We start from the raw sequence: 18,224 nt of genomic DNA, 5'->3' as shown, positions 1-18,224 counted from the left end.
AAACAGATGATTTTTAATGGAATATCTACATAGGTGTACAGAGGCCCATTATCAGCAACCATCACTCCTGTATTCCAATGGCACGTTATGTTAGCTAATCCAAGTTGATCATTTTAAAAGGCTAATTGATATTTAGAAAACCCCTTTGCAATTATGTTAGCACAGCTGAAAACTGTTGTCCTGATTAAAGAAGCAATACAACTGGCCTTCTTTAGACTAGCTGAGTATCTGGAGCATCAGCATTTGTGGGTTTGAGTACAGAACTATCTTCTGAAACTCGTCAGTCTATTCTTGTTCTGAGAAATGAAGGCTATTCCATGCGAGAAATTGCCAAGAAACTGAAGATCTCGTACAACACTGGGTACTACTCCCTTCACAGAACAGCGCAAACTGTCTCTAACCAGAATAGAAAGAGGACAAGAACATTAGTGTCTAGTTTGAGAAACAGACACCTCACAAATCCTCAACTGGCATCTTCATTAAATAGTACCCGCAAAACACCAGTCTCAACATCAACAGTGAAGAGGTGACTCCAGGATGCTGGGCTTCTAGGCAGAGTTGCTAAGGAAACAAACCTCAGACCGGCCAATAAAAATAAAATATTAAGATGGGCAAAAGAACACAGACACTGGACAGAAGAAGATTGGAAAAAAGTGTTAAAGACAGACAAATCTAAGTTTCGGTGTTCGGATCACAAAGAAGAACATTCGTGAGATGTAGAAAAAATGAAAAGATGCTGGAGGAGTGCTTCACGTCGTCTGTCAAGCATGGTGGATACATTGTGATGATCTGGGGGTGCTTTGGTGGTGATAAAGTGGGAGATTTGTACAGGGTAAAAGGGATCTTGAAGAAGGAAGGCTATCACTCCATTTTACAACGCCATGCCATACCCTGTGGATGGTGCTTAATTGGAGCCAATTTCCTCCTACAACAGGACAATGACCCAAAACACAGCTCCAATATATGCAATAACTAATTCAGGAAGAAGCAGTCTGCTGGTATTCTGTCTATAATGGAGTGGCCAGCACAGTCACCGGATCTCAACCCTATTGAGCTGTTGTGGGAGCAGCTTGACCATATGGTACATAAGAAGCCAATCCAATTTGTGGGAGGTGCTTCAGGAAGCATGGGGTGAAATCTCTTAAGATTACCTCAACAAATTGACAACTAGAATGCCAAAGGTCTGCAAGGCTGTAATTTCTGCAAATGGAGGATTCTTTGACAAAAGCTAAGTTTGAAGGACACAATTATTTCAATAAGGCACTAAAGTAAAACTGCAGCAAATGTGGCTCAAAAATTAACTTTATGTCCTGAATAAAAAAAGTGTTATGTTCGGGGCAAACACAATACATCACTGAATACCACTCTTCATATTTTCAAGCTTGGTGGTGGCTGCACCATGTTATGGGTATGCTTATCATCGGCAAGGACTAGGGAGTTTAAAAAAAAATAGGCCTGCAGCACTGTATAGTTGAGATTCATGTGTTGGTGGCAGAACATGCTACAATAAATATAGCCTGTGCTCCAGTCTTTTGTTGACAAGTGAGATTTTTAATAGACCCACAACTCTGCTAAGATGCTTCGAGCTTCTGCTATTTGCCCAAACTAACCAGGGAAATAGTGTGATAAAGAGCAGAGAATTATTTTTTTTACACTCAACTGATGCTGAATATACATGTTACACTACCGTTTAAAAGTTTGGGGTCACTTAGAAATGTCCTGATTTTCCATGAAAACATACATGAAATGAGTTACAAAATGAATAGGTAATATATAACAAGGTTATAAATAATGATTTTTAATTGAAAATAGGATGCATGTTTTGGAATATTTTTATTCTGTACAGGCTTCTGTCACTCTGTCATGTAGGTTAGTCCTGTATTGTGGAGTAACTACAATGTTGTTGATCCATCCTCAGTTTTCTCCTATCACAGCCATTAAGCTCTGTAACTGTTTTAAAGTCACCATTGGCCTCATGCTTAAATCCCTGAACGGTTTCCTTCCTCTCCAGCAACTGAGTTACGCCTTCACTTTTGTAATAACTGGGTTTATTGCTACACCACCCAAAGTGTATTTAATAACTAATTAATAAATAATGCTCAAAGGGCTATTCAATGTCTGTTGTTTTTTTTTACTCATCTACCAATAGGTGCCCTTCTTTGTGAGGCATTGGAAAACCTCCCTGGTCTTTGTGGTTGAATCTGTGTTTAAAATTCCCTGCTCGACTTGGGGACTTTACAGATAATAATAATAATATAATATATGCCATTTAGTGGACGCTTTTATCCAAAGCGACTTACAGTCATGTGTGCATACATTCTACGTATGGGTGGTCCCGGGAATCGAACCCACTACCCTGGCGTTACAAGCGCCATGCTCTACCAACTGAGCTACAGAAGGACCACAATAATTGCACGTCTGGGGTACAGAGATGAGGTAGTCATGACAAAATCATGTTAAACACTGTTATTTGCAGTCCATGCAACTTATGCGACTTGTTAAGCACATGTTTACTCCCGAATGTATTTAGGCTTGCCATAGAAAAGGGTTTGAAAACATAGACTTTTTATATTATTGTAAAAATTCCTAAAAACAATTCCACTTTGACATTGAGGTATTGTGTGTAGGCCAGTGACACAAAATCTCAATTTAATAGATTTCAAATTCAGGCTGGAACACAGCAAAATGTGGATAAAGTCAAGGAGTGTGACTACTTTCTGAAAGCACTGTATATCACTGCGGTGCTGAGGGACCAGTCACAACATGTTCTGTTCAAGGCTACAAGGATTAAATGTTCAGTACTGTATTAGATCAGGGCCTCTCATTTCCACACAAATAATGGCCTTCCCACACACCTCCACCATCGGGGTCAGGTTAATATTAAAATGCTGTGCTTTCATCATCTCTTTTTCTTATTCTGCAGATTGCACTGATTTGAAATGATCTGGACAGGTGATCTGTGAATCCTTGGTTAACATCCACGATGTTGCACTTGTTTCATTTTCTAATCAAAGATCAGTCAAATGAAGGATGGTCTCACTACTGGTGTCCCTCAGGGCACAGTAAAGTCCTCACTGATTATAAATGACTCTGGATAATAGCGTCTGTTCAATTTCTAAAGCCTGAAATGTAAAAATGCTTGAGTCACAGCAGTCAACGGCATTAGAATAACCCTCAACACTTACACAATAGAGCCGACAGAGTTTAAATTAAAAGGCATTTATTTTGGGAAAACATTTTGTCCACACAGCGGCTAAGCCTCAGCACTTGTGGTACATTAATATAAAGACAAGATTTCAAACATCCTCACTCTGAGGAAAATAGTTGTAACAACCCGCTCCAATTCTCATCAAAACTGTTCAAATGTTATTTACAAGACCATACATCATTATACAGTCTGCCATTTGAGCATGAATCATTGACAGTCACACCTCTACAGTGTGATTCAGGGCTCTCAAAGTAGTGTAAAATGAGATTAAACCAGAAATCATGTCCACAATTAGTGTGTCAAGGAGAATGAGTACGACGAGACCAAACGGCACACTGACTAAGTGCACAATTCTCTGGTAGCCCTGTAACAGAAAGTTCACACACACCCCTGGACATTTTTCCACATTTTGTTGTGTTGCAGCCTTTGATCAAATTGAGATTTTTTTCTGTCACTACAAATTCATAAAAAAGAAAAAGCTGAAATGTCTTGAGTCAATAAGTATTCAACCCCTTTTTTAGGGCAAGCCTAAAGTTCAGGAGTAAAAATGTGCACATAAGTTGCACGGACTCACTTTGTGTGGAATATTAGTGTTTAACATGAATTTTGAATGACTATATCTCTGTACCCCACACATACAATTATCTGTAAGGTCCCTCAGTCGAGCAATGATTTACAAACACAGATTCAAACACAAAGACCCGGGAAGTTTTTCAATGCCTTGCAAAGAAGGACACCTTTGGTTGATGGGTGTAAAAAAAAAAGAAAAGCTGACATTGAATATCCCTTTAAGAATGGTGAAGTTATTAATTACCCTTTAGATGGTATATCAACACAACCAGTCACTACAAAGATACAGTCGTACTTCCTAGCGCAGTTGCCGGAGAGGAAGGAAACCTGGTTCAGTCTGCCTTCCACCAGCACAACAGTAACCTAAAACACAAGACAATTCTACACTGGAGTTGCTTTACCAAGAAGACAGTGAATGTTCCTGAGTGACCGAGTTACAGTTTTGACTTAAATCTACTTGAAAATCTATGGCAAGACCTGAAAATGTTTGTCTAGAAATGAAAACCAATTCGACAGCGCTTGAAGTAAAAAAACAAACAATGAACAAATGTTGCATAATCCAGGTGTGCAAAGCTCTTAGAGACTTACCCAGAAAGACTCACAGCTGTAATCACTGCCAAAGGTGCTTCTACAAAGTATTGACTAAGGGGTGTGAATACCTATGTAAATGAGATATTTCAATAATTTAGCAAAAAAAAATGGAAAAACATGTTTTCACTTTGTCATTATGGGGTATTGCGTATTGCGTGTAGATGGGTGAGACACGGGGTATGAATACTTTAAGGAGAAAGTCAAAGGTTTAAAAAAATAAATAAAGAGCTGTTTGAAAGTTAGACTGGCTTTATGCCACTGCTGTGTCAACAGCTGAGTACACTTACATATCTATTATAGTTCCATTCGCATCTGGTTGAATAGCTTCAAATGGCTTGGCCTTAATATATACTATTGATGTAATTGAGTTAAACAAATGGATTTTTAAGAAGACAAACAAATTTACTTCCAAGTAGACTAAATAATTAGCTGTCGGGTGAATTCAACGAGTTAAACGGACGGAATCAATTGCTTTCATTTTTCTGGCTCTGTAAACGTACTAATTCACGTCACGCATGTATAAATGTTGGTAATGTACGTGGACATACAGTATTACCACTATCAGCACAAAAATACAGCTGACTGGCAGCCCATAAATGTCCCCTTTTACCGTTTACAAAAAGGATCCTTCACTTCAAAAGTCATTATGACACATTCACACACAGTATGAGCAAATATTTCACTGCACCTTTTCCTTGACAAGGCTTTAATGTGTGATGGTTTTCACTAGGTAAACGTTTCCACTTATCTAGCTGTACAGCGTTCCACGGGGATGACATTGGCGCAATACTGTACAGATAATCTTTTCCAATTACATAATTTAACGCTAACAGGACAGAAACACTATATGGACATGGAATTGTCTCCTAACTAGTGATCAGGATCCATTTAAAACGCTGATTTAAGGTGATAAAAATGTGCTCCCCGCAGCTTGTGTTCAGACACACACAATTGAATGACGATCTGGTATTCTTTGTGCTAGGTATCACTTCACAAAGCCCATCAGTTGTGATGTACGGTGCTTTAAGGTGTTTAAACGTCTACCGGTCTGACGCAAAAATTTTCCATGAGCCGGTTCTATACACTCGCATGGGGAAGGTCCTTTCAACAACTCAACCAAATGGCATTTGGGGAACTTTGTGTTTGAACATGTCTGAGCACGAGCTGAAATACATAAGACAGATTTTAAATACAGCGCTCATTTGCAAATTCTCTCTCTTTGATTCGAAATGCCACTGTTTCAGTCCACCAACCTTCGTCCGAGCGTGATCTGCCCAAAAAGCTGGCATTCCAAATAAAAAAACGCAAAACTTTCCAAGCAAGCAGTGTACAGGACCCCTGCTCTTGTGTCATGCTGCATTCCTCGACACAACAGCACTTCTTCACTTCGAGGGGACCTAAAAAGTTTGGCCAAAATGTCTCCTTCAAGGCTTGAAGAATGTTCGACTCGAGCGTTCAACCAAATATTCTGGCTTCTTCACGGTTTGAGCTTGAGCCAGGGGTGGACGATGGTGAGGATGGAGAGGACCGAAGAGGCCAGGCCACAGGCCCCCACGAAGCCCTGGCCGGTGGGGTAGATGCCCAGCCGGTCTAGGGGGATGAACACGTCGCACGCGTTCTTCAGCAGGTCCAGCAGCAGCGGTGGGTTGCTGCGCAGCACTGTCACCAGCAGGTGGCACTGTCTGCGGAGGCGTACAGGTAATATGGCTCCGGGAAGGGAAGAGGGGTCGGAGAGGTCAACGTTCTCCGGGGTGAGCGAAGAGGGGTGTGGAGAGGGAGGAGAAGAGGCCCAGGTAGCCTTTGACCCCACATGGGAGGAGCGGGCCTCACGCTCCATAAGCAGGCGGATCTCGTAGGCGTCCCGGGTTAGGTTGAGGATGAGGGCAAAGAGGTAGTACCTGTAGAGAGCGAGATAGAAAGATGTGAGAGATTAAGCATGAGGCAGAGAGAGATTCATGTCAAATCTGAGAGAAAGTAAAGATAGTGAGACCAGAAAAGAGAGGATGTAGGAGACATTGAACGAAAGAAAAAGTAGCAAAGAGGGGGAGTTAAGAGGTAGAATTAGATAACGAAAGCGATAGAAAATAGCTCTAGGGAGAGAGAATGTAGTTAACAACTGCCAATAGTAGTAAAGTTAATTACAGGACTTCTGATGACCTTGGCCACTTCAAATATACTGATTCCTAATGTGGTGAAATTTAAGGCTTAAATTTCATAATCCTTCAGTCACCTGAAGGATCTCTGGCTCCACTTGACCTGGTCCAGTTGGGGCAGGAGACCAGCCTTGCCGGCCCAAAGCACGTTGTCACAGGCGAAGTACATGGCCTTGTTGAGGTGGGCCACGGTCAGACAGAGACGCAACACGCTGTCCGAGAGGTGGACAGCACGTTTCGCTGCCTCCACAGCCTCTGCCGAGTTCCCGAGACGCATCACTGGAGAGGGAGAGAGAGAGTGACGTGAAACCCAGAGTTGATGTACAGAGAGTAAACTTGAGGCACAGAGGTGTAGCATTGACTTGCAGACAGTGACTTACACTTCCTTGTTAGGCTCACATGAGCTTCCAGTTGTTTCACTGTCTTCAGGAGCTCAACACCTGCCCCACCCTTCTGGAGAGTGTAACCTAGCAACGTACAGGTGTACTGTGCAGCCCTGTGTGAACACAGAAAAGGAATCAAATGTGTCAAAATCTGATTATAGCTGTTACTTTAGTACAGTACATTTTTTGCATCTTGCGATTAATAACTTGGGCACAACTTCGTCTACTTCCCCAGTTTTCATGTCAAGGGCAATTGGTAATTACTTTCATGTAGCTACAGTAACTATCAGTATAATACCAAATGCAGTTGGGACAATGGCCACTTGATAGGGAAAGGCTGAAAATAGCGATTGCCATTTAATTTATCCAGGTTTGCGAGAGCCCGAGACAAAACACTGCATGAACCCCTTCAATTCAAACCCAAAATCAGCTGCCCCGCAAAACCCAATGACACCGGGAGGGAGGCAGTGTCCGGCAGGAGCAACCAGACAAAAAAAACCTACAAAAAGTCATCGCTGGACATTTTATTAAGTTATTTGTACTTTTTCGTCCTCTTATATCTACACATTTTTGTATACTCATGGATTTCAGTTTGTATTGAATGCTAGTGATTAAAAAATACATTTATTAACTTTGCTGTCTTGAGAAATCTCAACTGCAATACATTTTAGCCACTCCACCTGAAAACTCGTTCCTTGGCTTGGCTCTGCGCACTAAATCGAATCCAAGAGTCCATGTTGGCGACAGGCAACACTTGCTTTCCTTTGCAACTGTGGATTGATTAGGCCTGTATCCGTTGTCTGCTAGCAATCTATCTACAACCTTATATACAGTCTTCTGGCAAGAGCTGCCCAATGCTATCTGCACAGTTCAGTATGTCACCATGTGCCCCAAACGTCCGCCAACAGAATGTGTTTATTTTCGCTAGAGTTAGCTTCACAACACGAACTTCACATCTCCTTTACCCGTGGACGGAATCTGTGGAGGGACAACAAAGCGAAAGTCCTATTGCACAGTAAGCATTCGCTACGTTACTTGTAGGAGGTTCGTCCACAATACATGGCTTGTATTGTACATGGCATTAGTCGTTTCAGTGGAGCACGCTATTGAATAATATGTGATAACAGACATGAAAATTAACACTTGTAGTTATTCAAAAACAATAGTCAAGGCAACTCATTGCTGTGGATTATATTTACTGCGAAACCGTATACTGCCACACGGGGGCGACACACACACACAATAAGAGGCCAGACAACAAACCAGTAAATGGAAAAAAATGGCAGGCCATTTTATTATAGCGTGTTAATAGAAAATAAATTAAAGGAAACAATCATGATCAAGAGAAATAAAACAAACAAAACATATTATCCCATATGTGGCACTACCAGATCCACACAGGGCTGAAATAAGAGCACAACCGGTGCACTACAGGTCAGGGAGTAAGTAATAAAGGAGTGAGTGTGTATCACTCTAGAGAGGTATTGTACTTGGCATCGTCTCTAGTCGCTGAAACACTATATGAAGACAATCAAACCCTGTTGTAGGCAGAGCAAAATCAAAATGCCAGCTACGCCCATCAAATTCCATTCTAAAAATGTTTTTAAATCCAGTGATTTATGTCATTTGGATGTGATCGTCATATTGCCCAAGCCAACTATCAGCCCATTCGGGTCAAGTATAGATCAGTGGACCATATTAGGCAATGCTGCATAGTAATGCCGTGTCAACATCACCTGTGTATTAAGTATCCCCTGCAACTCAGTTCACACTCTCAAAATACACCCACTCCTACTGGAACATGGCACCAACCGTGTGTACAGGCCAGTCAGCTTACAAACTAAGCAAAAATCGATTGATGGCTTTTCAATTGAAAAGGAGGAACCTAAATGCACAGTGAATGCTATCAGAATGTCTTTGTTTTAATCATCTTCTATATTACAATCTTTAAATTATTTTCATCCTTCTCTTTCATTGGCTGGCAAGATAAACCACATCCATTGGGACCCTCCCTTTAATCTTCAAACTAACGGCTCATACCCCTTTGTATTTCCCAACCAACCACCTTTAAAATCAAACTTTGGAGTTCACTCCTCAGCACCTATGCCACTTTACCTACTGTGTGACCGTCTGAATATTCTGCATTGCCTAGTCTTTGCTCCCTTCCACTCACCATAATCTCTACCCCCCCCCAATACAGTTTCACCTAAACGTCTCCTCACTGGCTCTCCATCAAAGAAATGTCGTAACTTCAGGCCAACTCCACAGTGTCTCAGCATTTACAATATACAACACTACAGTCAATTGGTTTCATTGGATACTAAAATGCTAACGTCGGCTGTAGTTAAAAACCAGACCCAATTTTCAGCACAATGAGTATACGGTACATCAGCACAGTTCCTGCCTTCTCTGAAGCGCACACAAGACTCATCTCATATCTTCAGTAATGATTGTTAGTTTAATTGCCCATTGCAAACACTCAATCTAACTCAGATAAGAGTCATTGGTCTCCTCGTGGGAGTTGGAACTAGGAATTGGGGCTGTAAGGGTAACATATCTCACAGCGTCTCTCTCTCAGTGCTCAGAGTGCTGTTTCTTGTGGAAGGTGGAGCGCATGCGGCTCCAGAACGACTGGCTCCTCCTGGTTTTCCTCTCGCTGCCGCGGACCGATTCTGCCTCGCGCTGGCGGATCTGGCGGACCAGGGCGGCAAATACCTCGTCGATGTAGTAGCGAAATGCCGCTGAGGTCTCGAAGAAGGGGCACTGGAACTCCCGGGCCAGTTCTTTCCCCTCCTCTACTGACACCTATTGCAGCGGAGGGAAGCAGCATGTTCAAAGCCAATATAGAGATAAAAACCAACAGACAGACGATAATTGGTATATACCAGTGGCGGCTGGTGGGAGGAGCTATAGGAGGATGGGCTCATTGTAATGGCTGGAATGGAATAAATGGAACGTATCAAACATATGTGAACCACATGGTCGACTTCGTTCCACCTATCCATTCCAGCCATTGCAATGAGCCCATCCTCCTTTAGCTCCTCCCACCAGCCTCCTCTGGTATATACAGTATATGGTACCAAATAGAGTCATGATATACAGTCCCTTCAGAAAGTATTCAGACCTGTAGAATTTCCACATTTTGTTACAGCCTGAATTTAAAATGGATGAAATTGAGATGTTTTTTCCCCCACTGGCCTACACACAATACACCATAATGTCAAAGTGGAATTGTTTTTCAAAATGTTTACAAATTAATAAAAAATGACAACCCATTTGTTATTGCTGCTTTGCGTGATGTATTGTCATCTTCTACCTTCTTGCCCTTTGTGCTGTTGTCTGTGGCCAATAATGTTTGTACCATGTTTTGTGCTGCTACCATGTTGTTGTCATGTTGCTACCATGCTGTGTTGTCATGTGTTGCTATGTTGTTGTCTTAGGTCTCTCTCTATGTACTGTTGTCGTGATGTGTGTTTTGTCCTATATTTATGTGTTATTTAAAAATAAATGAATCCCCAGCCCCCACAGGAGGTCTTTAAACTTTTGGTAGGCCATCATTGTAAATAAGAGTTTGTTCTTAACTGACTTGCCTAGTTAAATAAATCAAATAAAAATAAAATAGCAAGCCTAAATAAGTTCAGGAGTACAAATTCTAATAACAAGTCACATAAGTTTCATGTGTGCAATAATAGTATTTAATGTGAATTTTGAATAACTACCTCATCTCTGTATCCCACACAACTACAGTGGGGCAAAAAAGTATTTCGTCAGCCACCAATTGTGCAAGTTCTCCCACTTAAAAGATGAGGCCTGTCATTTTTTACACCCAGTCACTACAAAGACAGGCGTCCTTTCTAACTCAGTTGCCGGCGAGGAAGGAAACCTCTGGGATTTCACCATGAGGCCAATGGTGACTTTAAAACAGTTACAGAATTGAAAGGCTGTGATAGGAGAAAACTGAGGATGGATCAACAACATTGTAGTTACTCCACAATACTAACCTAATTGACAGAGTGAAAAGAAGGAAACCTGTACAGAATACAAAATGTTTTTTTAAAATGCAACAAGGCACTAAAGTAATACTGCAAAAAATGTGGCAAAGCAATTCACTTTGTCCCGAATACAAATTGTTATGTTTCCGGCAAATCCAATCCAATACATTACAGAGTACCACTCTCCATATTTTCAAGCATAGTGGTGGCTGCATCATGTTATGGGTATGCCTGGAGTAAAACCTGGTTCAGCCTGCTTTCCACCAGGTACTGTAAGATGAATTCCCCTTTTAAAAGAATAATGGGCAAATGCTATACAATCCAGGTGTGGAAAACTCTTGGAAACTTACCCAGAAAGACTCAGATGTAATTGTTACCAAAGGTGCTTCTACAAGGTATTGACTCAGGAGTGTGACTACTTATGTAAATTAGATACTGTATTTCTAAAAACATTTTCACTTTGTCATTATGCGGTATTATGTGTAGACGAGTGAGAGAAAAAAAAGATATACAAGGGGATTAAATATTCAGGCTGTAACAAAAATGTGGAATAAAGCAAGGAGTAGAAATACTTTCTGAAGGCACTGTATACGTTACAGTAAATGTTTGAATCTACAGATCCCCCGTCTCCTTGGTAAATCTACAGATCCCCCCCGTCTCCTTGGTAAATCTACAGATCCCCCGTCTCCTTGGTAAATCTACAGATCCCCCGTCTCCTTGGTAAATCTACAGATCCCCCGTCTCCTTGGTAAATCTACAGATCCCCCGTCTCCTTGGTAAATCTACTACACCAGTCAGACAGGCAATCTGTAGATCTTCCAGTAAATATATAAAGACAGGCATTTTGAACAATGGTAGGAATTTAATGCAGCCAGATAGCGGGCAAAACATACTGTAGTTCCAAGACTACCAATGAGTGTCCCTTTCCCCGCCTCCCTCCTTCCTTCCCCTGAATTCTCACCTGTCGTAGATGAGTCAGGTCAGACTTGTTGCCCACCAGTACCACGGGGGTGTTGGCGGTGCGGCGCACACGGTCAATGAGCTGCTTGAACTGGCGCGCCTCCTGTAAGCTCCGCCTATCTGTGATGGAGTAGGAGATGATGAAGCCCTCGCCCGCCCGCATGTACTGGTCCCGCATGGCTGTGAACTCTGCCTGGAAAGGGGCATGAGGGAGGGAGGAGGAGGGGGTAGAGAGAGTGGTTAAGGACTGATACAGAAAGCATCACAGCAAAATACTTAGATAACATTATATATCCCGGTGCCACACACACACTTTGTTATTCTATCCTCACGGGGACCTAAAATGTATTTCTATTCAAAATCCTATTTTCCCTAACCCTAACCTAAACCTAACTCCTAACCCTAATTGTAACCCTAAACCTAACCCCTAAGCTTAAAATAGCCTTTACCCTCATGGGGATGTGGGAAATATCCTTACGAGGGAGAATTTTGTTGTTGGGGTATTTTAGGTCCCCACAAGGATAGAAGACACACCCCCCACATACTGGTATGTGTGTGTATGCCTGAGAGCATCAAGAAAATCAATCACCATTGGTCTGTCTTTCCTACAAGCTACTGGAGGATCAACATGGAGACCCACAGAAAAAAATAAGATTAGAATTTGGATGACTCAGAATTTAAGGGTCACTTGAGACAGTGGACTGTGTGGACAGTGGACTGCAATTCTCTGTGTGGACACTTCCCTGACTTTGGTATGGTACAAACAAACCCAGTCACAGGCATATATTAAAGAACATGTACATGACCATATATGGAAATGACTAATATAATAAGTGAACCATACGTGTCTATGGATGAGTCCGAGAGACAGTGAGAGAGGCCTTTGTGCGGAGCGGGTGAGAGACAGAAATGTACGTTTTGGGAAAAGAAAGGGAGTAGATGAGAGTGAGCGACGCTTAAAAGAAAGTTGAGAAGAATAAGGATGCAGATGTTATGACGGTGAAGGGGAGATGCGACAGAGTGAAATTTGTTCCGCTGGGTTTGCTTTGGCAATGTAAGAATTACTTATCAATGATAAATTATCATCCTAATAAGACTGATTGAATGGAATTGAGAGACAGGGAGAGACCGTCGGAAAGGGTTGATTTAAAGGAAAGTGAGCATTGGGATAGAGGGAGAGGCTTTCCTCTCTATTTGAACTGATGCAAAATAACTAGACCGATGAAAGCAAATTCCCAGTCCTTCCCAGGTGTTTTTTAAAATATTGCTTTCACCTATCCTATGTTTACAGATCAGTTGAAGGAGAGGAGGAAGCCATATTAGACTATTGAGAATGAGACACAGCCAAAAGAGGTGGAGACGTGATATTTATACGGAAGGCCTTTGTGAGGAAGTGTACCTGTCCTGCTGTGTCCAGTATGTCCAGGTTGGCAGGTTCATCGTCGATGCGGATCTGTGTCTTGTATGCATCCTCTGGGAGAGACATTGAGTGGTATTTTAATGGCTATACAGGATGATTGTGTAGTTACATGTCATAAGCTGTGGTTCATCGAATCTGGCCGATACTATGCAGCGAGTGGATGCACTTTACCAAGTTACGACAGGTGTTCTGTTGTTTGGAACTTGTGGTTCCTTGTACGAGTTCTGACATTTCAGGCTAGCGAGGCAAGTATTGTTCTTGGAACTGTGGGGGTCTATGGACTCGTAGGCCAAGTTGCAGTAAGTTCTGTTTCCCTATATGGGGCACTGACAGTTCAGGCATCTCAGGTAAGTTTTAGTGAAAAAGGTGGCTTCTGTAAGCCCATTTTGAAGACTGTGGAACCGGTGTGTGCTTTGGCTGCCATTTGGTACCCTCTGACCCGGGTTGGGGTGTGATTGTACCCATAGTATGTTATGCAGAGTGACCGACAAAGGTAAAGTACAGTTATGAATATAACTGTAGGTACACCCGTCTAGTACCAGGTCGGATCCCCCTTTGCCCCCGGAACAGCCTGAATTCTTCTGAATTCTTCAGGGCATGGATTTTACAAGTCAGATAAATTCCACAGGGATGTTGGTCTATGCTGACGCGATGGCATCATGCAGTTACTGCAGATTGGACGGCAGTACAGCACCGCCACCAGCCTGTACCGTTGACACCAGGCAGAATGGGTCCATGGACTTGTGCTGCTTATGCCAAATCCTGACTATGCCATCAGGAACTGGGACGCAACAGGAACTGGGATTTGTCGGACCGGGTGATGTTTTTCCACTCCTCAATTGTCCAGTGTTGGCGATCGTGTGACCACTTCTTATTTTTAGCTGATATTTAATTTAATTTTACCTTTACCAGGCAAGTCGGTTAAGAACACATTCTTATTTTCAATGACGGCCTGGGAACAGTGGGTTAACTGCCTGTTCAGGGGCAGAACGACGATTTGTACCTTGTCAGCTCGGGGGTTTGAACTCGCAACCTTCCGGTTACTAGTCCAACGCTCTAACCACTAGGCTACGCTGCCGCCCCAAAATATGAGTGGAACTCTGTGTGCTCGTCTGCTACAACAGCCCAGCCCACATGTGATAAGGATCAACGAGGTGTGCACTCCAAGATGCCGTTCTGCACACAACCGTTGTACTCTGCCGTTATTTGTCCGTTTGTGGCCCGCCTGTTAGCTTGCACGATTCTTGCCATTCTTCTTCGACCTCTCATGAACGAGCTGTTTTCGCCCACAGGAACTGCCGCTGACTGGAGGTTTGTTTGTTTGTCTCACCATTCTGGGGAAACACTAGACACAGTCGCGTGTGAAAAGCCCAGGAGGGTGGCCGTTTCTGAGACACTGGATCCGGAGTGCCTGCCCGTGATGAACATACCTCTTAAAGTGTCTTAGGTCACTCGTTTTGCCCATTCTAATGTTCAATAGAACAGCCTCGATCCCTGCTTAATATAGCAAGCCACTGCCAGGTGACTCACTCTCCGTAGGAGCAATCCATTTTCATGAATGGGGAGGTGTACCCATTAACCTGTTATATATATATATATAAAATGAATGATTGATTCAAAACACAACATGATCACTGATTTGTTGTAGCCATTTTTGGTGCTGTTAAAGCAGGCCAAATATGAGTGGCGTTAGTTTGATAAGATACCAAGCACTCTCTCACCTATGGTGGGGTCATGGTCTTCAGGGAACCTGTGGCTGATAAACTGCATTATAATAGCTGAGGAGAAAGAGAGAGTTTTAAGTTTTCACAAGCTATTTGGGGGGGGGGGGCAATTACGTTGTCACAAAGCACTGCATCAATAAACCACAGAGGAGAAATCAGAAACAAACTACAGCAGATCAGAAGACAGAGCGGAAGAGAGATGGAGAGAAAAGGATTACGAAGTCAATGCGGGAGAATTTATTACATAACGCAGGTTGTATCACACACTTCTCCACCTCTCCTTTGTCTCATTTTTCTCCCTCCAGGCGGGTAGTGGTTCACACGCATAGATAAACACACCCTGCAGCTTACACAGAAACACACAGTATCTCCGTCTCTGCAGCATCAGTGTACGCCCACTCTAGTTTCCACGGCGAAAGCAGGCACAGATGTTGTTTTTAACGACCCATCTCTCCCGCTATCCCTCCAAATCCTCCCTCTCGCCGATGTTTTTACTACTTTTCTGTGTACCTATACCAGGTGAACTCTGCCAGTCTCCATGGCAACAGTAGCCAAGAAGGGGGGGCGGGGGGTTGTTAGGCACTGACGCGTCTCCCTGACGACAGGCACCCAAACGACACCCCAGACTGCCGTAGAAGGCGGCCAACGCCCATGCTTACGAGAAGAGAACCCTGACTATCTGACTGCACTTGGAGGGTGTGTCAGAGAAACACAGAAAAGACAAGGCAGCATTACGACATTAGGAGAAGTAATGAGGTGGAGAAGAATAGCCAGTCAGACATAATATGTACAAACAAACAGACCGCAAGACAGAAGAAAAGACATGCACTAAGTAAGAGTGAGGTGGAGTGCAGTTAAGTGTAATTATGAGTGGATTATGAGTGTGTGTGTACTCACCGCTCTTTCCCACTCCCCCCTCTCCCAACATCACCAGTTTGTACTCGCGGGAGAGGCCCCCGGAGCCTCGCAATGACTCCATTTACACTATGAACAGAGAGATAACAGGCTGTGAGTAAAACACATATAGCCTTTAAAACAGACACACACACACATAATAATTTTTGGTCCCAGTTTATTAAGCCCAGGACTAACGAATAGAACTATGAAAGAGAGTGTACAGAGTTGAAAGTGACTAACACACAAACATGATACCACACATGCTAATGTGCAATCTTGCTGTCATGTGTCAAGCGCTAAAGCTAATGACAAGAGATTAGAAAGAGAGAACGAGATACACCACACAGGCAAACTTCAACATCATTATCCATTCACTGTCAAAAGTCAGGTCAGTCAACCACACAGTAGATCTAAAGAATAGCTAGGAGACAGAGGTGAAATAGAGAGTGGTTTCAGGGACAGAAGTAGAGCTATACAGCCAACATTCTAGTCTACTTTGCCACCCTTGAAAAACAAACAAAAAAACTATTCAACTCATGAATAGGCCACTATTGTCATCGCCTCGGACCCATTTGGTGTGTGTAGATTGACTTATAAAAGAGTCAGATGGCTCTCCAGTTTATTAGATTGGTGTATGCAGCAGCTAGTATAACTCATGCGGAAAGAGGAACCAACTATCGACTTGACAGCAATCATGTGATTTCTAAGTGCAAGGCGAATGTGTGACATTGACCACCACAAACCCAGGCAATGTCATCACAACTATTATTGTTATCACCTAGCCTTCCCGTTCTCTAACCCAAAATAGCATGATTTAAATAACATTTTTTACAACACCAGACTATATTAAAAACTTTTATTTAATTGTCAGAATAAATGATAATTAATTATATATTTATCCTTGACAAAGAGGCCTACCTACATAAGCAGACAGTTACTTATCATTAGGGCCTAGGCTACTAATGGTAGTCATTATGAAGTGATCACATTCTCTCAATGATGGCATGCAGAGACACGATGTTTGACAAAGCCGGTTCATTGTTGTCAGGACAGAGGCAGATAGAACAGACATAACTTTGGTGGTTAAAAATAGATGTTCATATCCGCTTGAGTGTAGCTACGTTTTTTTTTTTGCCTGGTTTTATGTAAAATAGGAGGTCTGAACTTCAATAACGCATGACTGACCCCCATGTCCCCAAAATTGCATCAAAACATATCTTTGGTAGATCCAAAAACACAAAGGAGTGGATGGTATTGTAGCATATTGCCGAGCCGACACAGGCTCTATGATTCAAGAGAGTCTCCAGGCTTCAGATAGTTCAGGCCTCGGAAGTTTTATTGAAATGCCGATTAAACATATCGACTCTGTGGTAGCCTTATTCAACGTCCACAGTTAGGGGGTGTCATTATTATTTGTAGAGGCTACCTAAACTAAGCGCAACAAAAGTAAACGTGTATTGCACTACTGTCACGTTGTTATAGCCTAATGTTACAAACAGTGAGTCGGCTACGTTTCAGCGGACGAAAATATAAAACATTTTAAATCTAAAATCATTGAATCTGACGAAGTCGCAGTGAAAACTGCATCCGTTGCAAACATTCACTAAAATACAACTACTATTTAATATCATTTATTGGCTACTTTGAAACAGGATAAACAACAACAAAAATATTTTTAAAAGGGCAATAGCGAACCTTCAAAAGACTGGTAAAGTAGCAGAATGAATTGTGTGGCTGTAACGTTAGGTGTCATAGGATTAGGAAAAACAAATGACTACCTTTTTCTAAAAACTTAAAATGTAAGATTATTTGAAGAACAAAGTGTAGGCTACGAGTCGATCATTGATGAACTTGTTAGCCTTTTTGTAGATCAGTGTTCAATCGGACATTGCACACATTGTTTCATGTAATTAAAAGGAACGAGTTCAGTGAGAAATATGTATATTGCCGACTACGACGAAAGCAAATTATTGAACATTTGCAAACATAAAAGAGCCAACTGACTTCATGCATACAGGAATAGAAATGAGCGACTCACCTGTGTCACAGAGCTTCTTTCTTCATAATTTCCGAAATGACTTTTATGGCCATTTAGTGCTTGACGTTTGATAAGTCATGCTACAAAATCCTCACTAACTGTAAACAACGCCAGCAATCTGAAAACTACGTCACAGGATCCCACCTCCCGTCGGGTCAGTGGCTGTGACTTTTCAGTAGAGTTGGAAGTGACCTTGAAAAGTCAAATAGGCTGTGAAATATTTGTAGTTAATCATATCAGTAACGTTAGCTGTAGCTCCGCCCACCTTGGAAGTTGAGCAGAGCATGC

General features: G+C 42.3%; 2 protein-coding genes across 3 annotated transcripts; both read right to left on the bottom strand.

Moving 5' to 3' along the window:
- Window positions 1–3,203: 3,203 nt before the first annotated feature.
- Window positions 3,204–8,058, bottom strand: LOC118399394 (peroxisomal membrane protein 11B-like). Its single transcript, XM_035795448.2, has 4 exons — window positions 7,586–8,058; window positions 6,903–7,018; window positions 6,600–6,801; window positions 3,204–6,267 (listed from the first exon to the last, which is right to left on the bottom strand). The coding sequence occupies exons 1-4, from the start codon at window positions 7,639–7,641 to the stop codon at window positions 5,847–5,849; spliced, it is 795 nt and encodes a 264-aa protein (XP_035651341.1). The 5' UTR covers window positions 7,642–8,058; the 3' UTR covers window positions 3,204–5,846.
- A 113-nt stretch (window positions 8,059–8,171) lies between these two features.
- Window positions 8,172–18,187, bottom strand: rit1 (Ras-like without CAAX 1). Of its 2 annotated transcripts, XM_035795449.1 has the most exons (6): window positions 17,937–18,187; window positions 15,899–15,985; window positions 14,999–15,055; window positions 13,257–13,330; window positions 11,859–12,050; window positions 8,172–9,710 (listed from the first exon to the last, which is right to left on the bottom strand). In XM_035795449.1, the coding sequence occupies exons 2-6, from the start codon at window positions 15,978–15,980 to the stop codon at window positions 9,480–9,482; spliced, it is 636 nt and encodes a 211-aa protein (XP_035651342.1). In that variant the 5' UTR covers window positions 15,981–15,985; window positions 17,937–18,187; the 3' UTR covers window positions 8,172–9,479. The 2 variants fall into 2 exon arrangements, with proteins under 2 accessions (XP_035651342.1, XP_035651343.1); XM_035795450.2 differs by lacking the exons at window positions 15,899–15,985; window positions 17,937–18,187 and adding an exon at window positions 15,363–15,490.
- Window positions 18,188–18,224: the final 37 nt, after the last annotated feature.

This window comes from Oncorhynchus keta, chromosome 20 (genome assembly GCF_023373465.1).
Source record: "Oncorhynchus keta strain PuntledgeMale-10-30-2019 chromosome 20, Oket_V2, whole genome shotgun sequence".
Classification (NCBI taxonomy): domain Eukaryota; kingdom Metazoa; phylum Chordata; class Actinopteri; order Salmoniformes; family Salmonidae; genus Oncorhynchus; species Oncorhynchus keta.
Note: the sequence above shows the minus strand (reverse complement) of the source record. Positions and strands in the feature narration are given on the sequence as shown.

Bases quoted from the DNA above. Each gene is read 5' to 3' on its own strand.
- LOC118399394 (XM_035795448.2), bottom strand. From the start codon at position 7,641: ATGGACTCTTGGATTCGATTTAGTGCGCAGAGCCAAGCCAAGGAACGA. The intron at 7,019-7,585 runs GTGGAGTGGCTA...GTGTTCACACAG, and splicing joins GCCAAGGAACGAGTTTTCAG to GGCTGCACAGTACACCTGTA. The intron at 6,268-6,599 runs GTGACTGAAGGA...CGCTCTCTACAG, and splicing joins TGGAGCCAGAGATCCTTCAG to GTACTACCTCTTTGCCCTCA.
- rit1 (XM_035795449.1), bottom strand. From the start codon at position 15,980: ATGGAGTCATTGCGAGGCTCCGGGGGCCTCTCCCGCGAGTACAAACTG. The intron at 15,056-15,898 runs GTGAGTACACAC...CTTTCTCCTCAG, and splicing joins GGGGGGAGTGGGAAAGAGCG to CTATTATAATGCAGTTTATC. The intron at 13,331-14,998 runs GTGAGAGAGTGC...TGTCTCTCCCAG, and splicing joins AGACCATGACCCCACCATAG to AGGATGCATACAAGACACAG.